General features: G+C 42.4%; 1 protein-coding gene across 7 annotated transcripts; it reads left to right on the top strand.

Annotated features, from left to right (window-relative positions):
* The first annotated feature begins 113 nt into the window (after positions 1-113).
* On the top strand, positions 114-26,509 carry LOC125323150 (24-hydroxycholesterol 7-alpha-hydroxylase). Of its 7 annotated transcripts, none has more exons than XM_048297827.1 (16): positions 114-201; positions 1,559-1,735; positions 2,414-2,504; positions 3,724-3,803; positions 4,121-4,231; positions 10,657-10,792; positions 11,584-11,758; positions 13,340-13,489; positions 14,341-14,434; positions 15,914-16,012; positions 17,882-17,972; positions 19,013-19,146; positions 19,962-20,057; positions 21,912-22,000; positions 24,857-24,944; positions 25,652-26,509. In XM_048297827.1, exons 3-16 carry the CDS (start codon positions 2,453-2,455, stop codon positions 25,721-25,723), a joined length of 1,467 nt encoding a protein of 488 aa, XP_048153784.1. In that variant the 5' UTR covers positions 114-201; positions 1,559-1,735; positions 2,414-2,452; the 3' UTR covers positions 25,724-26,509. The 7 variants fall into 7 exon arrangements, with proteins under 7 accessions (XP_048153784.1, XP_048153782.1, XP_048153783.1 ...); XM_048297825.1 differs by having other exon boundaries at positions 2,410-2,504; XM_048297826.1 differs by lacking the exon at positions 114-201 and adding an exon at positions 296-524 and having other exon boundaries at positions 2,410-2,504.
* The last annotated feature ends 275 nt before the right edge of the window (positions 26,510-26,784 follow it).

Below are 26,784 nucleotides of genomic sequence, written 5' to 3'. Positions count from 1 at the left end.
GATCCGCTCTAGGTGGTTTAGCAGACAAGCTGCTGAAGGTCATGTTTCTCCAGCGCCAGCACCGGGAACTGCAGCACCCCGAGTGGCTCTGCAGAGCTGGAAGGTCCTTCTGCAGTGACACAAGAGACTCCTGCGCAACAGGCTCCTGGGAAATGTAGTCTGTCAGCAAGGCTGCTCTGTGCCCGGAAACCGGCAGTGCAGGTACACAGACACACGCACAATTTTGTCCATTATCTGCGTTAAAAAGAGTAATCATTAATGAGAGCTCAAGATTACGCATGGGATCTGTTTGCTTTGCGGGGTGCTGTCATTGGCAGCACTGCCTGGGGAGCCCCAAACTCTGTTCCCGTGTCAAGGAGCTGCATCCGGGAGGGATGAATTGATCCCGATCTGGTTTAGTAAGAGCTGCATTAGCAACAGCTACGTGCGGAGCTGGGGCTGCGGATTAGGCACGGAGAAGTGCAGTTTGAACAAGGATCCCAGCAAGCCTGGGCTGGCAGAAGCTGATCGCTGCCTAGAGTCCCGTAAGTGAAAAGTTTAAAGCTTTTCCTGGCTGAATGCTGAAGTCCTGTTGTGTGCCAGTCCTAATTTCTCTTAAATTATCATAGATATATTTAAGTTCTCATCATAAAAAAAAAAAAAAAGGGTAAGGTGTGTGCTGTTCAAGAGAAGCTTTTCACTTGTCATTAAGGCTCAGCTGAATCCCTATGTTAATCATTAGCCATTAGTCAGTAATCCTCATGCTGATTCGAGGATTTTTTAGGTCACAGAAACTTATCTCAGAACACCTCCCCACATCCCTGTCTGACTGTCTAAAGCTTTGATGTGTGGCCCCCGTCTCAATAATTCAGACAAATTAAGGGAGCACTGGAGGTGAAATTTTCAGTTGAAGTTGGATGAATCTCTCTCATTGGTCACCAGTAATTGGTATTAAATTGGATCCTTCTTGGGGTTAAAATTCATTACAACTCATGCAGTGATAAACTCTTGACAAAGCTGTGGTTAAAAATGGGGAGAGGGCATATTGCAATTTAATGTAAATGTGCCTGGCTGCACAGAAGGTGTGAGTGGTTCAGAGCCTGTGGACAGTTCATGCAAACTGCTGTGGCACTTTGTGCCTCTCTCCACAGCTGTTCTGTGGGCTTGAGTCAGCTTGTGCCACGCTATGTCAGCCTGTGTATCATCAGCTCGTAACGTGGCGTAGAGAGGAAGGACCTCTAGAGTTCACCTGCAGTCATCCTACAGTCCTCTGTCACAGCAGGGAGAGCTTCAGCGTTGCATCAGGTTGCCCAAGGTCTTGTTTCGTCTCCTGAAAACCTCCCAGGATGAGAGTTTCACAATCATCCTTTAGCTGTACACCTCTGGGTACAGTCTCATTCTGTTTTCTCTATGACCATGCTTTAGGGAGTGGAAAACAACAACTAGATCCCTCCTTAAAATAAACCCCATAGCATTGCAGCAGCCTGTGGAAGGTCATTTTTAGCCTGAAGAAAGAGGTTCTTTTTTAAACTAGATGATTGGGGGAATAGCAGTGAAGAGAAATTTTCTCTTTCCACAGGATCTTTGAAATGAGCCTGACTAGAGGTGGATGCTTGCATGGACAGCTCTGTGATGTGTGGAGAAAGTCCAGTACTCATGGAGATCCATCAAACACCTGGAGTTCCTATATCCCAAGATCCTGAGGGAGACAGCACCAGCAGAGAGGACCCTTACTGTTAATTTATTTCAGTTCTTGGTGAGATGGAATTTTTTGGTTTCTGTCCAAAGCCAGTTTGACCAAAGGCTGCATATGTAGGTAGGGAGTATGGACGTCAGATGGGCTGGAAGCAGAGCAGTGGGGTCTGGGAGAGCTGTGTGCTAGACTGGAGAAAGGCAGCCAGACTGCCCAGTGCCCTCACCTGTGCTTCCATGTTAGTTCATTTGGAAAGACCATTAACCATTAACCACTGCCCAAGACTAGGACCCAGCCTGAGGAAAGCTTGGCAGTGACTGTTCCACCATTGTAGTGGTTGTGTCCTCCTCATAACAATGCCTTGCATCTCATGTCCTTCACCAAATCACACCCTAAAAGCACAAGCTAAACAAAACCAAACAAAAAATAGGCCAAAACAAACACAAAAGCCTTTAATGAATGTCTTCACAGAGGCTTGAAAGCTTGTCTTACCTGTATACATAGATCACTTTAAACTCACTCCTCAGTGAGTTAATGAAAATATACCATGCATATAATGAAAATATACTCCAATATTACAGGGTCTTTAGCTCTCTTATCACTTTACCCCTTTATAGGAAGAGAAATAATTTAATGGATAAAATAAAACCAGGAAATAAATGTATAAAGAGCTGTGGTAGCTAAACACAGAAGTGTAGTAATATGATGGTTAACAGTGATTTATCTGTTTGTTCCAGACAGTTTGCAAAATGGAGATCAACACCCTATTCGTTACAGTTGATGTATGTGGGCTTGTTCTTCTGCACCTATGACCAACATGTAACATCCCAAGGTATTTCAGCATGACTGTTTAATGAAGGACATACACCTGTTTTTCACAGCTCTTAACCTCCTACTACCAGGTGTATTTCTGCTGTGCTACTTTTACTGTACTGCCTGCCTGCACAGGTTCCTGTTAGTGCACCTATTCCTATATAGGAAGGTGGTTAAACTGTATTTGTATCTGTATTTGTTTACACCCAGTGCCTCTTGCTCTTTCACTGGGCACCCCTAAAAGAACCTGGCTCCATCCTCTTCACATTTTCCCTTCAGGTCTGCAAGAGGAGAAGATCTCCCTGAGCCTTCTCTTCTCCAGATTGAGCTGTCCCAGCTCCCTCACCCTCTCCTCAAATGATAGATGCTCCAGCCCCTTTTTCACTCTTGGCAGAGGATCACCTCCCTCAGTCTGCTGGCAGCATTTCCCTGATGCAGCCCCGGGTGCTCTTGAATGCAGAGGTACATCTCTGACTCATGTTCAACGTGGTGTCCACCAGTACCCCACATCTGCAAAGTTCCTGTCCACCTAGGTGCTCCCTCAGCCTGTACTGGTGCATGGTGTTGTTCCTACCCAGGGGCAGAACTTGGCACTTCCCTTTGCTGAACTTCATGAAGTCACTTTTTTTTTTTTTTTTTTTTTTGGCCAGAAAAAACTGGACCAGGTGGTCCTTGAGGTCCTTTCCAAGCTGTTATTCTATGATTTTAAGGTAGGTCCCTGTCTGCCCATTTTCCAGCCTGTTGAGGTCCCCCTGAGTGGCAGCACACTCATCTGGTCTGTCAGCCACTCTTCCTGGTTTTGTGTTCTCTTCAAACCTGCTGAGGGTGTGCGGGGGTAGGCTCTGACAGCACTTCCTAGGGCTTTTTTATACTTAATGTATTCCATAAGTAATTTTGGTGTGCCACTTTCACACATGCAAAGAAACTAATCTGACCTCTCTGAAACCTTGTCTTCTGACACGGCACTGATATAATAGAGGTGACCAGCAGGTTTTGAATTGTCAGTTCAACCTCAGAAGTGTTTCTCTGCTCCTCAGACACTGGACACACATCTCAGACAGGTGAGAGATACCTTTCTTAAGGTTTCTGCTTCAGGTGATGTCTGCAGAAGTTTCTTGCCATCTGACTTGCTGAAAGCTAAATGTCTGCAAATCACTGGCTCTCTGCTTTGTAATCTCAATATTGAAAAAAAACCCTTTTTTTTTTTAACTGAAGAAAGCTCTGCACTGCTTTGCTAGTGTCCTTGGCCATGTCCCTGGCTGCCTGGCTGTCCTTCCAGCAACTGCTGCAAAGTCCAAGGATTTGGGCACAGCAACATGTAAGTTTTGCAAGCAGCAGTTGGTCCTCATCCCAGAACAGAGCAGAATTGGCTCTGCCTTTTCCAGAACAAGGATTTGTGCCCTGTGCTGCTCAGTGCTTTTGACATCTTGTCCCCGTGGCAGTGCTGGGCTGGCAGGGCCGATCAGAGAGGCCCTTGCTGATGAACTCGGAGCCCGGCCAGCGCGGCCATGCCGCGGCTGCGGCAGGCGGAGCAGCTGCTGGGGCTGGGACAGGCGGCGAAGAGGCAAAATGGATCTCGCTCTGCTCTTGGCAGCACTCCTGGGACTCCTCATTGTCAAGGCTCTTTTCTTTCAGCTGAGAAACCCGAGCTCCCCTCCTTGTATCAGGAGCTGGATCCCTTGGTTTGGAGCTGCGTTTCAGTTCGGGAAAGCTCCTCTGGAATTTATAGAGCAAGCCAGAAACAAGGTAATGCGTGTGCTGGCGTGCCTGCTCGTGGGTGTGTGCTCAGGGTGGCTGCCTGCAAGGGGGAAGGCAACCAGAAACTTCTGCGTTCAGTTTTGCCCTTTCCTGTCACGTTTTATAACGTCAGGAGCATTTAAGTGGTGAAGAATCGGCTTAGTACCACCAGCTTTGCTGAGCTGTGGATCTGATCCAGGCACGATCTCTGTGCTGTGATCATCCTCTGCCGTTTTGCCTTTGCAGTCTGGCTGTATGTTAATCTTGGTTTCAGATAATGTGGAAAGCTCTGTGCCAAGTGCTGGGACCAGGAAGCTACTTATTTACGTGCCTGAAGTTAGGTGAGATTTTTGAGTACCAGCTGGTGTCCCTCAGCATTCAAGAGAGACACAAACATGTTTGGCAGACAAAGTTTTCCATCCTAAAGAAACTTAACCAAACATGAGGGTCGAGATTTACCCCCTGGACTTAAAATTATTTTTCTGTGTCTGTTGGATAGAAAAAGATCAAATTATTAATTTAGGTAAGATGCCTGATTTCTAGACAGCTAATAATAACTGACATAAACCCCAGTTTCCCACTTTTCATTCAGGGATTGTATCACCTGCTACTACAATGTAGTCAGCCTTGAGTGTTCCATACTGAAGGATCACACAGCCCACCACTTGCAAAAACTTACTAAAAATGAAACCATTGTAACATCCTGAAACTTGAAAATAACTCTACATCCATAAATACTGGACATTTAAAGTTTGCTTTCTCATTTTGCAGTGCTAGATTTCATATTTGTATTTATTTTTGTATTGTTATAAACTCATGGTGTTAAAGCAGAGGATTAAATCTGATCTTTGAGAACAAGAAGAGCTGTCAACCTTGTATTAAAGCACATAGGGTGCATCATAGTGTAAGCTCGTAGGTATAATCTGGAGTTTCTTGGCTTCTCTGTGCTTGACAGGCCAGTTTTAATTTTATATTACTATGTCTTTCCTGTATCTTTCATCTGTGCATACCAACATCAGTTATTTGTTCATTCATCTTAGATCTGAAATGTAGGACTGGAAGAAAACTCATTTCTGCCAATTCTTCTACTATTTCAGAAACCGTGCTACATAATCCATAAAATAAACTGGCCAAGCCTCACTTAAAAAATCCAGTCATAATATTTCTTTGACTCTTCTGATATTAGGCTATTAGGGAACCTCCTTGTCTACTGTAAACACACCCTGATGGCAGCCAGATTAAAGCAGCCTGACAAACTGTCCTTTACAGTGCAGTCTGTTTTTGGGGACAGCTATTTCACCATGACTTTAGTTGCCTTTTTTCCCCAAGAAACTTTTAAGAAAATTCTTGGAGGTAATTTTAAAACAAACCTGGCAGAAGAGTCCTTTTTTGGCATTGATACACAGATGGAATGAGCAAAGCATTTACATACTTGTATTGGGGTACAAATGCATACTCAGTGGCTCTGGATTAATTAATTTTGGTGTTCATTTGCCTGGAGACCATGTAGACTCCAGGTTGATGCTGTGACAGCTGCTGACACATCTGCACACACCAGAAGCTCCTGAAGGACTTTACAAACCTCTGGTTTTGTTGGGTCGGAAGCTAAAACAAGAAACATTTTCAATGGGGAAAAAACTCAAAGGAAGAGAAGGCTTTCTTACATCTCTCCCTTTACTGTGGGTTTGCTGTTAGGGCCTTTACTTTGACTTCTGGTCCAGCAGCTCAGCATCCTTGTGACTTGTGACCTCTCCCTGTTGTCCCCCTGGGCCAAGAGGGATGTCTCCATCCATCCCTCCCTCCCTCCCTCCCAGGTTGACTGGCTGCCTGCAGCACCATCACCTGACAGTCTCCCTGTCCCTGAGGAGGGCCACTCTCCTTAAACTCCCCTCAGGCACTGAAGGTCTCCCTCCCTTCCCACCTGCCACACTGGCACGCTGAGCTGAGGCCAGGAAAAATAAGCCTTTTCCTGCCTGCTCTCTTTTAAAAGAGTAGGCACTGCTGCAGAGTACAGCCAAACAAAACACGTGCTGCTGCCAAAGGGGTCATTAACAGGCACTACAGGGCTTGCAAAATACATCTGCAATAATTCCAGGCTCCTTAATACTACCAGAATAGGGTTAAGTGTCCTTAGTATGAGCAAGCTGCCCTCGTAAAAGGTATTGCAGAAACAGGCTTTAGGCAGTGTGAAACCTCTTAATCTCTGTAGGGTCATTACCTTCAGGGGAGACTCTTAAAATGAGAAAATTCCTCTCCTGGATTAATCCTTCAGACTGTCAAAGTGACACTCATCTCTTTCTTAATTTATTTCTTTCTTAATTGCTTTCTTTCTTAATTCCTTTTGTGTCTATCCTTCACTGCTTTTTCTCTCAAGTTCTGGAGTAACACAGTAAAGTTCCACTACTTCCAACCTGCCCTTTCCTTGGAGTTTGCTGCTTCTATTTTCCTCCTACGGAAGAACACGTGGGCTGGAAGAATTGTCTCCTTTCCCCCTTGTGTCATCACTGGGACTAAGAAAAGAAAGTTCCCTGCTCTAATAAAATATTTAATCTCTGGTCTAATAAAAGATACCACCTCTTCCTCCTAAAGCTGCCTGGTGAAAGAAGTTTTGCAGGCAGTCTGGGATGGGCAGGGGGAATAACCAGAGCCACCATGCAGCATAAAATACAGGGAGAGCTGCTTACTGAGGGGTTCAAAGGATGTGGCTTCCCACTTTGCCTGGCAAACATGGTAAGAGTTAGTAACGAATTTCAAATTCTTCTCATCAGTTTGCTAATTAAGCAAACAGGAGAAGTTAGTTAAACCCACGAGATTGTTCTGCACTGTTGTAGGGATCTGTGGGATCCATCCATCCCTCTCAGAGAGTGTTGATTTGGGATAAGGTGCCGTGTCCCAGGACTCCCGGCCTTACTGTGTGTGCAGCTGGGCGAGGGATGGCTCACTGGGTTATACTGGAAGGGATGTGTGGAGCTGAACAGGCTGGAGAAGGCTTCTGGTGGAGCATTTCCATAGTCAGTGTCCACAGCTGAGTTACTAAAGGTCTGTGACTGGTCCCAGGCATAGAAGACCAAAATGCTGCAGTCCCTGAGCTAGAGAGGGAACACGGCATTGACCCTGTGTGTGTGTCTGCAGTCAAGGGAGAGGAAACCCACCCAGTGCTCCCAGCTCCCGGCAGGACTCGTGGTACAACTGCAGCTATCTCAGCTGAGAGTGGTTGCTCCCTGTCAGTGTCCCTGGGGAAAATGGCTGTTTCCCTGATTTCCTTTGGGATTTTGGAGAACGTCCTTCTGAAGTTTTTGTTTCTCTGGAGTGTTACTTTCCTTAGGCTCAAATCTGCCTCTCACCATAGCACTGAAGTGTTTCCCAATCTTTGAAAAAGTAGCTTTCATGAGTGAAAGCAGTAAATCCTAAGAGGATTTTTATTTTGCTTTCTGTGTCTCTGTATGTTGTGAGGTCTTCTTAAAAGCTTAATCCCCTTTTATTGAAATATTCATGCATATTGTGCATCTCTTTGACTAGCTCAGAATATCCTGCTGAGATAGAATGGGTAGAAACACAACTTAAATTGAAGATGCAGGCACAGGATGGGTTAAGAAGTTTGTTGTCCTTTTCCCTCTCCTTTCCTAGCAAGATAAGAGCTCCAGATTAATTATCATAGAATGGTTTGGTGTGGAAGAAACTTTAAAGATCATCTCATTCCAACCCCTGTGCCATGACAGGGACACCTTCCACTAGACCAGGTTTCTGAGAGCCCCATCCAACCTGGTCTTGAACAATTCCAGGGATGGGGCATACACAACTTCTCTGGGGAACCTGTGCCAGGGCCTCACCATTCTCACAGTAGAGAACTTCTCCCTAATATCTAATGCAAACCTACTTGCTTTCAGTTTAAAGCCATTTATTAGCACTTGCATAATAGATCTTGGAGTAGTTTCAGAGTATCATTATTCTGAGCCTTCTTCTGTGATATTTCTGGGTCTTCTCATTGTTTAGACTCTCAAATTACTCCAGATCATGAGTAAACTTTTAGTTCTTCTTCCAAGGAATGAATTAGGAAAACTTCTAATGCTACACAACCTTATGTCTCCTTAAAAGCTGTATTGGGCTCTTTTTCAGTACATCCTATTTATCCACTACTAATCTCAATCTTTAATAATGCTTACTATAATTTTTTGAGTACTAAAATGACTCTTTGAGGCTTCCCAGGTCCTTCTGGCACCATGCTTGCCTGTTCATCCTCCTGTTGCTGAGGTTGATTTAGCAGATCACAGTAGGGAGTTCTGTAACTTCTTATTTTAATTCCTTGAGAGTTCTGAATTGAAATATTTATCACTGTTTTACCTAGAACTTGTTTAAGTCTGTTCCGCTCCATTCTTCCTTCAAAACAAGATCTCAGTCCATCACTCTCAGTGAAAGGCTCCAGGGTGGGACTTGTCTTACACTGATGTAATCCCTAACTCAGATTCCTTCCCCCCACGGTTTCCTTACACCTTGATTATTTACCAGGCTCAGTAGCACACTGGGAGACTTCCTGCATCTGGCATGTTTGGAAAAGTCTTTATTATTGGGGGTAGTAAATTGCCTTTATTAGTTTGATTCTCAAAATTTTTTTAGTAGTTTAATTTTGCATTGTATTATCAAATGTCTTATTTATTTGGACACAAAATTCTGCTTTCTGAAAGATTTGTCTTTGAATATCTGCCATCACTGTGTTGCTCAGTGAAGCTGACTTGTTCTGGAGGAGGCCATCTATGCAGCTTTCTTATTTCAGTTTTGTTTAGTATTGGTCTAATTTTAATGATTCTAAATTGATTGCAGGAAGTTGGATGAGATTCAAACCCAGATTGTTTGTGTGGGTGTTTGCAGGTTACCAAGATGGTCACTGGACAGGTAGTCAGCGCTGTCACTGGAGTCCCAGGGCAGTTCAGCTCCCTCCAAAAACAGGTGTGCAGGAGCTGGTCTGGCAAATTGGTTTTTAGGATCCCTTGACTGCACAGACTTGATTTCTATTGTGTATTATAGGAGCTCAGACATCTTGGTCACATGTAATCACCTAAAATAAAGTGTTCCAATCTTTAATTGAGTGCAACCTTATTTGAATAATTAAGTATTATTGCAGGTTGCTATTAGCTCAAATTTAATTTTAATATTAGTTAAAGTACATTTTAATGTTAATTTTAAAATTTTAAAAACTAATTTAAAACCAAGAACAGTACAAATTCACTGAATTTTATCCAGACTGACGATGAGGACATGGACATCAAAAAGCAATCTTAGAAATTTAACTGTTACAGAGTCATAGAACCACAGATTGGTTTGTGTTGGAAGGGACCTTAAAGCTCATCTTGTTCCACCTCCTGCCATGGACAGGGACAAATTCCACGGGACAGGAGCTCAAAGCCTCATCCAGCCTGTCCTTGAACAGTTGTTATTAAAACAATATTTTATTTATTATCATCCAGAGAGTTTGAACATTCATTCTTACTTTAATAATTTGCAGTTGAAGGACACAATCAAAATTCAGCTGATGCCAAGAGGAATCTTTTCCTTGGCTTCAAAGAGCTTTTGATGAAGCAGGATTTACACTACAGACACAGACAGCAAAAAAAAAAGGTTAAAGTCAATGGCATAAACAATGTGAGCAAGGTAGAATGATCTTTTTATGCCTACATCTAATAGACAGTAGATACTGCACATTTGTTTTCTAGTTTAGAGTATATACAAATATCAGGGATCATTTTAATAATGTAGGAACTCAGAATTTAATGCCTATTGCTGAAAGTTTCAAGAGTTTCTAGGGTATTAGATTAAGGGAAGATGAAAGAATGATTTATGGCATCAAAAACCTTCCCTGAATGTCAGTCAATCTGTTTGCACAAAGCTTGTTAGGTGTTTTGATATTAATCTTTGAACATTGTACAAGAAAGTAATCATTGGTATTAGGAGAAAGGACAGGAAAGGAAAGAACAGGAAAGGAAAGGGAATCTGAAATATTAAAAATATGCAGGAGGGTGGAGTTTTTGCTAAAACAATGTAGACTGAAATAGGTAGGATTGTGGATTTTTACAATATTGGTACTTTGCTGTGGCAGCCAAGGGATGGAGTAGATAATCCATCCCTTGGGTTCTCTAATCTACAAAGGTTTTATTGTTTGAACTGCAATGTGATTCAAATATAAAGTGTTAATCTAAGAGAAGGAATCTCTTCTACTCTGCAAGAGGTCAGGCAGGCACATATCACATTCCCTTCTGGTCCGTAAGTCTGCAAATTTTGGTCTGATTCATGTTCATCTTTTTGCAGTTCTGGGCCAAGGCATGCACAGAGCGGGAATCACCAGGTCCTCCCTCCTGACCTCTCAGCAGCACTGAAGTCGTGCTGGGGTTCCTGCAAAATGTGTTAACGGTGCAGTGACAGGAAATCTTTGTTTGTTCCAGCATGGACCTGTGTTCACAATATTCGCTCTGGGAAAACGGTTCACTTTTGTGACTGAGGAAGAAGGAACTGAAGCATTTTTTAAATCTGAAGACTTAAATTTTGAACAGGCAGTACAACAAGCTGTCAAGAATGCAGGTAACTGAGACCCGTTTTTTTTTTTAAAGGAAACCAAATCTAGTTACCCAGGAACATTAAGTCCCAACCAAAAACCCACTGGCTTTTTGATCATGCTTTAAATGTTTATTTAAATCCATGACCATGTTATGAAATGAAGGTGAAATTCAATTTCTCTATAAGGATCCAGCTCTGCAAGCCAGCCAAGGGATTTGGATTCAGTGTCAAGGAATCAGAAGTTTCTGATCCAGGGACTGTTATTATTTTTACCATCAAGCAACTCCAGCTTGAGATCAGGTCCTTTTCTGTGGCTGGACACCTCACCTGTGTGTACCTTGTTTAGAGTAATAGTAGGTAGTCCTATCACTTCGTTGGAGAATCAGCTTGCACCAGTAGTTAGTTGTTACCCTGTAGTCCAAGAGTCATTAGAAAAGGATGAAGTGTTTATGAGCATGTACTACTACAGCATGGAGACACAAACTGGTATTTTCTTGGGATAAATTATTTTTCACTTCATTCAGTTTTGTGGCACGCCTGCACATCTCTCTACATCCCACTGGGGGGAAATCTCTGGATTGTTGATTCTGGCATTGCTGCTTCATGAGGCAGGAAGATGTTACACAGACTGGGAGAAACAGCGGCATTACCAAAACCTTTACATAGTTACAAAGGAAGCTTCCAGGGAATTTCACTTCAGGAAAATGAGGGTTAAGGCATTTAAATTAGAGTCAAAAGTTATGTGTTAAAATGTACACTCTGTCTTTTAGTGAAAATGTACTTTCCAGAATGTTTCTATTTCATTTTGTATTTAGTGTCTGTCCCTGCAGAAGCATTTTATCAGAACCATGGCAACCTCTACAGCATGATGAAGGGGAAAATGAGTCCCTCTAATCTGCACATGTTCTCGGGCACTTTGTGTAAGGAGCTCCATGAGTACATGGCTCACCTGGGCACAGAAGGCACAGGTGACCTCAATGACCTGGTAAGGTAAGGGAGTTTTGCAGCACATCTCAAATTCAGGGGTGTCCTACATGGGAGAGAAACGTTTCTGTAAAGAAGCTGGAGCTCAGGACTCAAGTCTTACAAAAGGTTTGTCAGGATGCTCATCACAGACTCATGGTTTCAGGTGGCTCACAGAGTGGACAGGGTTTCATGTAAGGGTTTTCTCCCAGTTAGGAGAAGCATCTGAATTGCCTTTTTGGAAGAAAAAAAGAAAACACAGCATCTTCCAACAAACGCTGTTTCCCAAAAGATGGGAGAAAAGCTTCATATGTTTATAAAGAACTTAGGAACAGACAAAATGCTTGATCTTCAACAGGTTGAAAACCTTTCATGTTTGAGCCAAGCCTAGCTTGAAGCTTAACTAAGACCTCTGCAACTGACTTGGCTGCAAGAACTTCATGTAAAAAAAAAAATTTGTTTCATGTGACAGCAACAAAGCTTTTAACTTCTTTTTCCTGATTATCTGGGACAACACCTACATCTTGTCTGTCCATCTGTATTACAAGTTGAATATTCACAGAATCACAGAATGGTTTGGGTTGGAAGGGACCTTAAAGATCATCTCATTCCATCCCTTCCACTAGAGCACATTGCTCAGAGCCCCATCCAGCCCGGCCTTGAAGACTCCCAGGGATGGGGGCAGATACTGCCTTTGGTTTGGACCTGTTTCTGACACCTCACATTCAGATTGTCTTTTGCTGCCTTTTTCTGCATTATACAGTAAGATATAGCTGTTACTGCAGTTAAATCACTTGGCACCTCTCACTGCAGTTACTGCAGTTTGGATTAACTGGGGGAAAATGTGGGGGAGAGGGGCTTTGAAATATGGTAGGAGATGATCTGTTCTGCTTTGCTAAACAAGGCAGAGTAAAAGTATTGGAATGCGACATTCTGAGTAATTGTTACTTAGCTGCCTCGAAATGAAATCTATAGAGCCACCAGATGGCCCCCTCTTCCTTATTATCAGAAAATAGAAAACTGAGCACTATTCCCTGAAATACTCATTTAGCAGCAGCTGGGACACAGCAAAGGCTGCGCAAGAGTTTCTTGGAGTACAGGAAAAGGGTCTGAGGAAGGAGCTCAGAGTTTGCAGGATAACAGAGGAGCAAGCAGGTAAAGAATGAGATGAAAAGAAACCAGAAAAACATCATCTGTCCACGAAAGCTGCAGCCAGAGGAAGGATGTTTCAGGATGTTTGGTCCAGAGGGGTTTGTGCAATGCCTGGAAGGTTCATGGGGGTCAACCTGAAATGAGAGGGGTGGTTAATGGGGAGAAGGGGACCTCGGTGGCCAGAGTCTTTCTGCTCCTGCTCGAGTGACCAAACCCTAACTGGTGAAGTTCAGCCATGCGCAGACCAGCCTGAGGTCTGTGTATCTCCTGCCTCTGCTTAAAATCTGAAATAAGGGTGTGGGTGAGGTGCGAGCCTTGTGCCAGCCTTTCATACTGATGTGACCCTTGAGTCCTACAGCTTCCAGTGCTGGCAATCCAATGTGCTGCATCCTGGTCTAAAACTGCTGCAACAGCTATCCTGTGGGCCCCTAAGTCACGGGCATCTTGTCCTTGCAGGCATGTCATGTATCCAGCAGTGGTGAACACCCTGTTTGGGAAAGGCGTGTGCCCAACCAGTCAGAGTGAAATCGAGGAGTTTGAAGAGCACTTTCGGAAGTATGATGAGGACTTCGAATACGCGTCTCAGATGCCCGAGTGCTTCCTGAGGTGAAGGGGCAGAGGTGATGGTTGTGGTGTACCCACTACAGGCATTTCTCTTGCTGCAGTATCAACTGTGGGAGACATTTTCCCTGGAGGATGATGCCCAGCCTTTATTGATGGTGTGCCCTTAGGCAAAGCAGGCTTTTAGCTAAATGCTTCAAAAAAGTTCTGACCTTGTCTTGTGCATTTTCCTGGCATAGAGCAGAAACAACGTGGCTTATGTGAGCAGGGCCCAGCTTGGACCTGTCAGGGAGCAGCAGAATGGGGTAAAGGGCAAAGGCCTGAGCCTAAATGTGAGTCCCAAGCTCAGGGGGCCTCCACTGAGGTGTCTCTCTGCTCTTTCCCAGCATACCAATCCCCAGTAATGTGGCTGCACTGTCACAGAATGGACCTTGGGTAGAGACAACCAGACTCTGAGGAGTTTCTTCCAGACCCTGTCAGTGCTCTTGTGGCCATCATCGCACTTTTAGCACCTCAAAATACCTTCAGAAAGAATTGAGGATGCTCTAAAAATGGCCTTGATTTTCTTCAGGAGGATCATTCTTGAAAAGATTGGCCTAAGCAGTCTGTCCAAATCCACACTGAAAACCTGTAATAAAAAGGTATGAAAATGTAGGAGTGTTGCAGTCCCAGGTCATGGCTGCAAGAGGAGGTCTGGGCAAGATGGAGGCCTTGGACGTGCTGTTCCTCATGCCAGTCATCACTTCTGTCAGTCAGACTGACACTTGGCTGTTCATCAACTGACTGCTGTCCAGGGGCTTTTGGAAAACGACCCAGGGAGTGCTTCTCATGGAAAAGGAAATGTTGGTTTGTGCTGCCTCCGTTAAGTACTTCTTGTTTGTTGCTTTTCTTTACAGGAACTGGTCAAAATCCAAAAAATGGCTTCTAAAATTATTTGAGAAAGTAGTGTTGGATGCTGAAAGGACCAACCCTTCAGAGACTGCATCCAAGGTAAACATCTGAGGCTAAGAAATGAGATGACTTTGTTGCATATTCTGACTGAAGTGATGGAGGGCAGGAATTACTTCAGTACTGGAAGAAATAAGTCAAATATGTCAGCTTTTATAGCTATACTGAAATGTTCCAGTATTGCTGTCACCTGCAGTAGGACAGACCCATAACTTTGACTCCTGTTCCTCCATTTAGTTTATTTCAAGCAATTCTGAGAATTAACATCTTTCCCTGGGGAATTTTAAGGCAAGGGTTCAGAGCTATGACCCATCCTCAGCCTCCAGTATCACACTGCAGTGAGCAGTTGAAAGAGGTGAAAGACCCTTCAGTTGTTTCTCTGAGGGCAGCATGCTGTGAAACTTCAAAACCTTACATGTGCTATTTATAAACCCTGGTGTAGAGTGAGCAGATCCTTCAACAGCCAGACTGGTAGAAAATAGCAGATTTCTGGATTGGGAGCCAAGTACCCTAAATATTGATTGTGTCAAAGCTGAGATAAGTTGTTACCCTGGTTATTCTCCTCAGCTCTGGCAGGAATTCTGCCGATAGGGCTGACAAACGTGACGGCAGACTGGCCTGGGAATTCTGATCCACCGAATGGTTGTAGAACAGATCACTAAAAAAACCAGGTTTTATTTAGACTTTAAAAGCTTTACATACCACAATTTCTTTAATAAAATAAACCAGATTTGCAGAAAGAAAGAGGAGGCTGGAGAGGAGCTGGTGGGAGGTAAGAAGGTGCGGGAAGTAGGAGGCAGAAACTCGGTGTCTTAGATTAAGTGGGCATTTGGGAAAAAGATCAGCCATTTTTTATTCAAGGTTGCCCTTTTCCTCTCTGAAAAGTAGGCAGGAAACTTTGCCTCAAGTGCATGGTTGCGCTGCATTTAAGGACATACTATAAACAAAAGCTGATCCTAGAACATTACACTGTTGCTATAGTTTCAAAGAATATCAACCCACTGAAGTCACTGCTTAGGTCACCAACAAAGTGCCTGAAACTAGGGAGTTTGCTGATGTATTAGACCATCTCTTAATAACAAGCACCCTTTTGGCATGAACAGAGAACATTTTCTTCATTTCCATTTTCATTCAAGTGGCTCATTCCCCTTTTCAGGTTCTTTAAAGCAGAGGTGTAGAGCAGGGATTAGAACAGAGATTTCTTTTTTTTCTTTCTTCCACGTATGAGCAACAATGGGGAGTGAGGGAACCCAATCCCATAAAATTTTAAGGAAATGGAGAGCAGTGAAAGTATTCAGGAGGGATTCATGTGGGGCCCTGAGTTCTCCTGGTCCTCTGCCTATGTGAATTAGTCTCATTTTCTCTTAATGGTTGTCATTTCTACATTGTGCCTTCCAAAAAAGCCATAACTAACATTACTTCTCTTTGAGAAATTAGTCCTTGAGTTCTAGTAAGCCCCACCCCAAACTACATTTTAATATATTTTTGGAAATACAGATGATTATCTTTTATTTTTAACAGACACTTCTACAACATCTCCTGGATAATTTGCAAGGAAAACATCTAGCTCCCAATTATGGTCTCCTGATGCTCTGGGCTGCCCAAGCAAATGCTGTACCCGTAAGTACATCAGCTGCAGAAACACCTCTTTCTCCAGTTCCAAAGCCTGTATTTGGGAAGGAAAGGCTTTGAAACAGAGGTCACACACACACTGCATGGATTCCAAAGAAGGGATTATCACGCCCACATGCATCACTACAAATATACCCAGGCTGCAATGTCACAGAAGCAATGACAAGAAAAGCTCTTCTTTTATTTTTCCTAAATGATGTTGTCCCCTATCATAACATTTCAGGAACATAAGCCTCACAGCTATTAAGATCACAGTCTTAAGCTGTGAAGAGCATTTAACTCTGTTTTGAAGCACTGTGGCTGTATTATAGAAAAGACTATTTCAGATACCCTGGTGCTACCAATTGTAAAAAATATCAAAAGCATAATATAGAGTAACTTCATCCATGTGTAAATCCTTGAGTGAATTTGTCTCTTTCATTTTTGGGGATCTGCTGTACAAACGCCAGTGGAAGAAAATAATAGTTTGATTCTAGAGCCATTAAGTTTTGTCCATGTTAGAAAAGGATTTGCTGGATTAATGATACTGATATAAATATGCTAACAAGCCCAATATATCTAACACAGCTTAGGCTGACCCAAGACATTTATAGGAATTTCTCAGATGAAAAATCCATAGCAGCAAAAACATCCTTTATTTACCATGACTACTAAGCTCTTTCCAGCACAGTTATGTCCAGTACAGATGTGATTTAGAAAAACATGATAGTGAGTTATTTTTGTATGTCCCCCTAACAGATATATCTATGTTTTTTGGAGATTGGATATAACTGCAGTTTAGCCTAAGGGAAATTCATCCATTTCAGTGAGGTTTCTGTGGATTCACGTGTTGGCATAAGTGGGAGGCATAGCCTGCTGTCTGTTATCAGGATAACTGACATTCCTTCCACAACACTTACTTCTGTAATATTCAGCTGTAAATAGACATACAGATATTTTTCTGTTTCTCAGAATAGTCACAACCACTGTTCTGGGGAATGGAATGACGAAAGAAAAGGCATTTCACCTTCCAAGGGCATTTTTTACAAGCACTTTAAACCCTTTTATCTGAAACAATTCAGTTATCCCTTCTTAGCTCATGGAGTGAAGCCACAGTGTCCAAGTGCTGTACAGGAAAGCTAAGCTACCAGATTTGTTTTGCAGAAGGAGGGCTGCATCCATGTCGGTCTGTTTGGGAAGTAACAGTCAGAGTTTCATCCCTCACCAGCGCAGATGGCCCACGACCAGATCTGTGTGCAGGCTGCACCTCCTGCTAGCTCAGCAAGGAGAGAGACTCCTGGCACTGCTGCCAGTCCTTCTGGTTTCATCCTACTTAAGAGGATTTTCTCCTTTCCTAAATTTCTTGATTTTCAACTTCATTGCATAATCAGTTAGCAAATTATTTCTAAAGGGGATATATTACTCCTTGTTTTGCTGTTAATTAAAACTTTTCCTGCCCATTTTAGTGTGACTCACTATGACAATGCCCTGCAAATTATTTAACCTCATTTCTCCTAATACTAGTATGGATTGATTTTTTTCATTCCTGCAGCTAAAACTAATCATGCACAATGATTTAGTAGTAAATTTAACACCTAGTTATTTGAAAATAAAGGATTCTGTGTTTCAAAGCTCAAGGCTAAAGCTATATAATGTTCACTAAAGATAAGTACATAGCAGATGACTAGACATAATCTCCCAGGAGCTGAGCCCTTAGATACGGATTTACCCAGGAAGCACAGCTCCCTGTGCATCCCAACTGCAACAGGCACATACAAAAAAAAGTGCAAATGTTTTTACCTGCCTCTGTGATTTGCTAAAAAGATATCGCCATTCTGTTCCATATCCCTAAATTCAAGGATTTCCATCTCTGTTTAGGTTGCATTTTGGACCCTTGCTTTCATACTCTCTAATCCTACCATTTACAAGAAAGTCATGGAAGACTTGGCTTCTGTTTTTGGTAAAGCAGGTAATAAATCTGATTGAGTCCTTCTGGAAGCTGGAAATTATTTATCCTGTGTTGGCCCAGCACAGGGCACACTTGGTCAGTGGCTGGGAACAGTGAGTGTTCTTGCTAAGGGTGCTACTGATAACATAGAGTCCAGCTCTTACGTCTTTACTCAGGATATGCTCAAGATGTATTTTTAAGCAAAATCACCTTTGATGTTAGCAGAAAGAAGGTAAGAAAGGAACAGTACATGTTTGTTTCTTCATTCCTATCATTTAAACTTAGATTTGTATTTACCCAGTCTTGTGCTTTTTCCAGGCACCTACAATAAGGTCAGATGAGGTCTTTCAGTTCAGGTGCTTTTCATTGTGTGCTGTTCACCAGAGTTACAACTATTCATGGAAAAAACAGGCCAGGAACTGTTCTCTTTTCTGTCATCAGAGGCAATTTTTTCCAGCATGCTTCACCCCCCATAACTAATCTCTTTCCCTCAAAAAGCAGTCATCTACTGGGAGTAGTTGTTCCCATATGCAGTCCCCTGAACAACAGGTTAGACTTTCATGGAAGACTCTTTGTTGACATGGGTCAAAACTGTATCAAGAAATATGTCAGTAATTAACCAATAAAGTAAATAATGAAGCAGAGCTTAAGCCTTTCTCCTGGCACTGTTTCATTTGCTAATGTTAACAGAGCCCAAGAGCTCAGCCATGGCTTCTTGTCTTGGTGCCTACAGTCCGTGAGATTTCCATGCAGTGTCCTATGAAAGCACAGAAAAACACTCAAGACTTTTAACTTCCAACATGACTTTGGCCCCTTCTGGCCAACACCATATCTACACCTTCCTTAGAGTTACTGAATTATCTTCAGTGGCTTTTCTTAAATTTTACTGATTCAGGTCAATTTATTTACTTTGAAATATAAAGACAATTTTTGGGTGTAAACAATGCCTTGAAGTCTTGAAGTACTTCACCCACAGTTCTAAGGCAAGAAATGTCAGCCTGTATCAAAACAAGTACGAAATCTAATTTTTACATGGAGTCTTCTTTCCCATGCCATAACAGGTAAAGATAAACTGGAAGTCTCTGAGGAGGACCTGAAGAAGATCCCTTTCATTAAATGGTGCACTTTGGAAGCCATACGGCTGAGGTCTCCAGGTGCAATCACCAAGAAAGTCATAAACCCAATTAGAATTAAGGTGAGGTTTGGTTGTTGGTTTTTTTCCCCTCAAGCATGCTGTGTGATTTGTCTGGAAAGGGTCCTCCCAACAGATCTGGATAAAATTATAGTGGGAGAGATATTCCACAGCTTCACCTATATATTCTTTTTAATAGATTTATTCATCATCATTGATTTATGAGTGGTTTGGATTCTCTGGCTCACAGTCTTGCCTTCAATTTTGAATTGATTTTAGATTGAATTGAATTGAACTAGAGATACTGATGGTATGTAAAATAGGAATCAGACACAACAAGTATGGTAGAAGAGACCACATTTTAGTAACTGATTAAGACTCCTTCAACTACCGCTCAGAAGGGAGGTGTCAGCATTCAGGAATCTGACAAAGAAATGTTGAGGAAAAAACTCACACTCTTAAGGAATCAGTGCTCATGACTATTTAAGATTACTGATAAAATTACTAATGTCTACTATCATAGAAGGCTTTCTTTGCATTTCTTTGCATTGAAGGAAGTGTTTAACAAAATATTTAGGAAAAAAAACCAGCTCACATGGTAAATTAAGAAGCAGGAAAGACAGAGATCATGTTTCTGATCTTTTGATACCTAAAAAACCAAATTAGAACATAACTAATCTTTCCACCTTCCCTGCTGTGTAGGTTTTATGGAAAAAAATAGCAAGAAGAAACCTCAAACGTGTAATATGGCCACCTTGGCTGTAATCACCTTTACTTGTCTTCTCTTAGGACCTTCTGCTGATGGAAGTACCAAGGAGGGACTGTTTTGTGAGTTTAACCCATTTAGCTCTTTTCTTAGAGATTTTTCTCCTTTTCAGAATTTCACCATCCCTGCAGGTGACATGCTGATGTTGTCACCATATTGGTTGCACCGGAATCCAAAATATTTTCCTGACCCAGAAATGTTCAAACCTGTAAGTTGTCACTCTTAGTGTGGATATTTTGTTGTCTTTTCTCCCCTTCACTTATTTTACAATAAAAGCACATCGACAAACTTGCTTAAATTTGGCTGGAGAATGGCCTTGAATACAGAGAACAGGTGCACATACAGGAAATGCCTGTAGGAATAAACAAGACTTTTAAATTCAGTCACATGTTCCAGGTAATATGGTACTACTTTATATCACTTTGATCCTGACTTTATCACTCTCTACAACTCCCTGAAAGGAGACTGCATCCAGATGGGGGTCAGTCTTTTCTCCCAAGTAACAACTGGTAGGATGAGAGGAACCAGCCTCAAATTGTGCCAGGGGAGGTTTAGATGGGATATTAGGAAAAATTTCTTCACTGAAAGAGCTCAGGCATTGGAACAGGCTGCCCAGGGAGGTCGTGGAGTCACCATGCCTGGAGAGGTTTAGAAGATGTGAGGGTGTGGCAGTTGGGGATGTGGTTTAGTGGTGGATTGGCAGTGCTGGGCTAATGTTGGACTTGATGATCTTAAAGGTCTTTTCCAACCTAACAAATTCTGTGATTCCAAGTACTCTCCCTGTCGGATGATTTCTGGTAGGTATTATCTCTGCTAATTCAGTAGTTAATCTAGTTTCTTTATTATTCCACTGCAGGTGGCTGTGTGGGCAGGCTTGTAACTGCTCTTTTTAGCACCATCCAATATAGAACAGTTTGTCTTTTTTATAGAAATACATCAAGGAGTAATTTAAACAAAACTTCCCTTCTAGCAAACTCTTCCCGATTTGAAATCCCTTTTAACAATTCCTGCTTCTTTGAAATCTGAAGCTGAAACTCTGATGCAGCAGCTTATTTTTTTAGTAACTTTATTTCTAAAGAGCAAGTTAGCTTGTTTTTTTAGAAACTCACCCATTTTTCAAGATGAATAGGTGAGAACCCCTTAGACACTGTCATTCCAAATGTATGACCTCGCTTCATCACCACTGAGGTTTTTTTCTTTCTTTATTGGATTTTGATGCTGACAGGTTTCCTCCTCAGAAAGCTCTGAACAGCCCTAGCTGAAAAAAAAATCCCTAAAATAGATAAATGCAAGATTATGTCTTCTCTGGGACAGCTTCATCAGAGGAGTTCACCACCAGAAGCTTGACAGGGTGTTACTTGGCAGAGTAGCACTGAGTTTGTGGAGGCTGGTACAGTTTGTCAGCCAGCAGTCATGAGATTTGCTTCTCTCAGTGTCACCCACCAAAACTTCAGCCCATATTGCCTTGTTCCTTGTGTTGTTCCTTTCCTCTCAAAGCAACTTAGGATGGAGCAGGGATCCTTTTGGGTACAGACAAGCTGTTTTTTGTTGAGAATCGTTCGTTTTCTCACACACTGGCTTACACCAGTTAAAGCTCATAGACTTTGCATTTGTCTGTGCAGAGCGTCTTAGAAATTTTTTTTGTGCAAGATGTGCGTGAGTTGTTTGTGTGTCATGACACAATTTTGTGGCTGAGGCTGCCCTCAGTACTGGTTGATTTGCATTTGTATATATAAAGAGAAGGGTGCATTTTAATAGCTCAAGATGCAGGATTTAGGAAACGGGGAGGTATAGGAAAACTGCTTTAGGGGTAATTTTGAAAACCTTGCCAGCATTTTAAGGCACTTAAATGTGTTTCAAATGGGACCTTCATTTCTTTCCCTGATTCGGTGTTGACTTTTGGATACAGACTCTAATACTAACAGGTTGAATGCAAAAAAAATGGTATTAGTGCAACTTTGTATTGAGGATTAGCTGTCCAAGGTCATTTTTAGCCTGGAGAAATAAAGTTAAGCTTTATTTATATAAGGCTGATTTGGAAAAAAAAAGTTTCTTCCCACAGGATCGTTGGAAAGAGGCAAATTTAGAGAAGAATGCTTTCTTGGACAGCTTTGTGGCATTTGGAGGAGGGAAGCATCAGTGTCCAGGAAGGTCAGTGAAACAGCTGGGGTTTATTTATTCCCAAACCCTGCAGAGAACAACTCTCTTGAACTGGGCTTCTCTTACAGTTGGAGATAAAGGGTTTTCTTTGCTCTTTGTCAGTCTCCTAATGTTCAGCATCATCTGCACCTTGTTTAAACTGATCTGAAAGTGGTTTCATTCCTGGAAAAGACAGGTTAAGTCACAATGAGCAGGCAGAATCTGAGACCAGTTTATCAAGGGATATTGCCCCCCACCCAGGGAGGAAAGTCAGCCTGGCTCTGCCCCTGCTGAGGTGTCTTTTCTTCAAGGGAGAGTTGCTCCACTTACACCATTTTACAGACACAGTTATTTAGGTTGCCTTAAACCAGTTCTAAACAAACCTACAGAACATTTCTCTGGTCTGAGACTCTCTTTCCATCCTCTGCGATGCCACTGACATCTCTGCTGATCTTCAGGTGTCTTAACTGGCTCCTCTCTGTTTGAATCTTGTCTTTGCATTAGGGCACACAGAATTGTATAATGGCTTAAATTGCAGATCCTGTCTCACTTCACTCCTCCAGCAGTGCCACCAGCCTTGGTACTTCCTGCATTCCTTCTGCTGTTTTCTCTGCTGTCCCTCTTCCTGGAACAAGTCCCAGGGAGCCAGCTGCTCCTCATTCCTGTGTTCAAACATCTCTATGCTCAACCCTCTGCCTTCAAAACCTGCTCTCCTCTGAGACAGAAGTGACCAAAAATCCTTAGGACCAGTCATTTTATCTCAAGTTCCATGTGGAGCAAGGAACCTGGAGGGTGTTGCAGAGGATCTGCATTCTGGAATCTGCACCCCATGGCAGGCTAGACGCGAGTGCCAGATAAACGTCATGAAGGCATTAAAGACATGAACAAAATGAATAAAACCACATTCACCATTTAGGTTTGCCAGAGGGAAGTGCTCACTCACTGCTGTACCTTGGTGGCTTGTACCACATTCCTGAGCTAAATCTGAGCACAGCCTCATTCCCAGCAAGGGCAACAGCAAAATTCGCAAGAGGCATCTGCAGGTACAGGGAAAGCTGCAAAACAGTGTTTCTGAAAGCTGCTTGTTTATATATCCTGACCTATATCTTTGTTCAGGCTGTTCTCTGGACTCTGATAACATCTTTAAAATAAGTTTTTGGTTAGAAAGAAAAGTATAAGATTTCCAGATAGACAACAGATGGAGAATCTTCTTCTTGCTGAGAAACTAAAAAGCCCTTTCAGACCCTTTGGCAGGCCACATGGTAACACACCTTCAGGTTTTTCAGCAATAATTGTAAAAGAATAATGTGATGGGCTTGAAAAAGAAGGAAATTAAATCAAGGGTTGTATCAAGGATTCCAGGTTGCAGATTTCCTTCATACGAGTGAATGAAACAATGATATTTCAAGTTTAAGATGCATTTTTATTTATTTCAGTATTGAGGTTTATAAATGAAATGTGTGAAGCATTTAATTTCTCCATTTCAAAAGTGCATCAGAAAATTAAAAGCTAATTTAATCAAACTGAAAGCTAGCAAATAACTTACCTGCCCCATAGTCTAGCAAACTGATGTGGGAAGAGCTCCCAAAAATCCATTTCTGTGCCATAGTTTTTACCTAAAAGAAAAATTTGATGTCAGTTTGACTACTTTGGTAAAACCAGGTGGTTATTACCTGTGTGACTGTGCTTGTCTTGAACAGCTCTGTTGTCCCCTCAAGCACTGGGGTCCAGGGCCCTGCTGTGCAAACAGGGCTGGTACTGGAAGGACCCACCCTTGCATGGTGCTGCAGGCTTGGAGCTTGGGCTGCATCCCACCTGAGCTGGGCTAATAGCCATCAAAATACCTCTGTTATGCATTCCCCCGAGCCAAGGCCACCAAAAGCTCAAGGCAATTCCAGTGTGAAGTCACAGGGATAATTTGGGTCTGAAGCTGCGCTAAAACAAACAAACATCTTCCCACTCCAGAGCCCAGGGCAGCTCCATGTGCAGATCCTGGTGGCTCTGCATGAGTTACCCCGGGTCTGTGAGGCTTTTTAGCTTCCCTTCACACCTGCCAGGTCAACTCCATATGCAGTCAAGTAGCCTCCTCCCCTGTGAATTCTCCCCCACAGCTGTTTTATCGAGGTTTTCCAGCATTTCTCTGTAGAAGAGCAAGGTAATATTACTATTTTAACTGAGTATTTAAGACTTAGGTGTAAACTCTGCAAGTGAGTAATCCCATGACCTCATATAGATGCACAGTGGTGAATGCAGAAAGCTCTTGTACACATCAGCATTAAAAACTGATAGCCTGGAGGAGTTTACCTGCAGTTATCCAAAATCTTCTCCAGCCTAAGAAAGACCTTTGGGAGAGTGTTACAGAAAAAAGAAATCATGCCCTTGGGTCTCCTACTGCATCCTAATGCTGACGCATTAAATAATAACTCCCACTGTCACTGCTCTCTGATGTCACCAGGCTCCCAGCTGCATTATATAACTTTATATAGCACGATTAGTCATATGGCCTTTTCTGTGTTTGACTGCCTTCTCACTCCTAGGAAGTTATTTCAAGTCAGCAAGTGTTAGGAGAACATAAATGTTTATACAGTGGAAAAATCCATAATGATAAGGGGCTGGTTTAAAATAGGTGTCAGAGGGATACTGGTGGTCCAGTGTTTCACCAGAAAGAAGGGGCAGCTGCCACATTTGTGTTCTTTGCCAAGTAACAATGCTGAAAAAACTATGGCAGTTTTCCTGTGGAAGATAAACTTTCAGGCAGAACTAAAGCACAGTGTAAAATGTGTCAAAGGCACCCTGTTTCTTACCTGATGATAACACACTTGTGATGGTCAGTCTGGAGGGCCAATGTTTTCCTCCCGTTTCTTGCAGATGGTTTGCGATCATGGAAATCCAGCTGTTCGTTGTGCTGTTCCTGTACAAGTATGAATTTGTACTGTTGGATGCAGTGCCAAAGGAGGTAAGAGATCCATGCATTCATGTGGCATTCCCCAACTTTATACTCTTCATTCATTAGGTTCAGCTGAACAACCATGCTCAACTGTAGTTACATAAATTTTGAGAGGAGTATTATAAAGCATGTAATGAACAACTCGATCTTTGTTTTATCTCAGAAAATCCAGAGTAATTCCAGTAATTCCAATTAGTGGGGCTGCACTGCCTATACAACAAAGTGCTTACAAGAATGTTTTGTCTCATCGTTGCCTAAACATTACCAGAGATTTGATACTTGTTGCTCACAAAAACAATAAATATGGAACGGGATCATTAATACTTTAAAGATATGGAATCAGATGCAACACTTGTAGTGCTCTTCCACTCCATATTCAGGGGTGAAAAGTAACTGATTAGGGTAAAACTGAATGAGCAACTGTGACACAGAAAGGTTTTACCATAAGGGAGAATGGCACAGTCAACCCTTCATTATTTGAATATTTTGAAAATATTCAGAACTGTGAGAGTTTCTTAAGAGCTCATGTGTAATCCTGACAGAGTGACTGGAATAATAATTAAGCATGAAGGCCCTACTCAATGGCTTTGGCAAAGCCAAGAAGTAATTCTCTAAGACCAAAGATGCAAGAATGTTTATCTTAATGTTAAAGCACAATGGTAATTCCATTAACTGAACTAACTGAAGTGTTTTTTCTGATTTTCTTCTTTCTTCAGAGCCCTTTACATTTGGTGGGGACACAGCAACCCATGGCACCATTAGGGGTCCAGTATAAATGCCGGGAATGAAAATTGTGCAGCATTGACCTTTCTTTGCCAGCCCGTGGATGGATGAACCACTGAGCTGCTTCCCAATCCCACATCTTCAGACTCTGCGTGCAGAGTTCTTGATTTCAGCTTTCAATGCTGTACATTGTGCTGTGCCAAACCAGTGCAGTCATACCTGTGCTCCTCCCCTGGTTGCCCACCTCCCAGTGCTTCACTCCAAGCTTTCCTGCTGCATTCATAATTTGTGGGTCAGTTATTCATGGACTTTGCAAATCTGATATACTAAACTCGCCAACCAAACACGCAGGACAAAAAGCTGCAGTGTCTGGAAGTCCTGTGTGGAAGCTGTGCCAGAACCAGCAGAGAAGCAGCTCCCTTGGGCCAGGTCACTGCTTCCTGTAGGGCGCTTCAAACCAAGGCCAAAGTGGTGCCTCATGCTAAGAAATCACATTGGTAACAACAAACAGCTCCCTGGTGCTGGTGTGCACAAAATCCAGGACAGTCTGAGCAGAGGCGTCTGGATCAGCTCCACATCCTGATAAACTGTGGTGACTTGTGTGTCACTGCCTGTGTGGGCAGGTGAAGGTCTGGCCTGCTCTGCCTACAACCAGTGCCAACTTCTTGCAAATAAAATGAATTTGTAACAGAAAAATTGCAAGCATTTGGGATCTTGTTCCACTGGAGCACCTAAATTTCTGCCGAGCTTTATTTTGCTCCACAGGATTCAGAATCATCGTCCTTCTATGAATTTGCAGTGACAGTTTGACCATGATGTTTGGCTTCCAATAAAAAGTGATCACGAGGAAAGCTGTTGCTGCTCATGAGACTGGTTGTCTAATATCTAGAACACATTTGCTTTCCCTACCACATGTGTTATAGAACAAATTGCACAAATGTAAGAATATTTAATCCTATAAAAAATACCTAGTAAAAGCTGTTTGAAGAAGCTGTCAAATAAGTTCAGATACAAACACTTTAACTGCTGTCAGATTCCATAAACAATAATAGCTGGCATGTATTTTCAGTCTTAGAAGTAAAGATTATTCATCATTTTAAAAGTATTTGCAAAAAAAACCCATCAC

This window comes from Corvus hawaiiensis, chromosome 3 (genome assembly GCF_020740725.1).
Source record: "Corvus hawaiiensis isolate bCorHaw1 chromosome 3, bCorHaw1.pri.cur, whole genome shotgun sequence".
Classification (NCBI taxonomy): Eukaryota; Metazoa; Chordata; class Aves; order Passeriformes; family Corvidae; genus Corvus; species Corvus hawaiiensis.
The sequence above is the reverse complement of the archived record's forward strand: the minus strand, read 5'-3'. Positions and strand labels throughout refer to the sequence as shown.

Excerpts from the sequence above, each read along its gene's own strand:
- LOC125323150 (XM_048297824.1), top strand. The coding sequence starts at position 2,843 with ATGATAGATGCTCCAGCCCCTTTTTCACTCTTGGCAGAGGATCACCTC. Across the intron at positions 16,013-17,881 it reads CCCAAGCAAATGCTGTACCC|GTTGCATTTTGGACCCTTGC; the intron begins GTAAGTACATCA and ends ATCTCTGTTTAG. Across the intron at positions 22,001-24,856 it reads AAGCATCAGTGTCCAGGAAG|ATGGTTTGCGATCATGGAAA; the intron begins GTCAGTGAAACA and ends CGTTTCTTGCAG.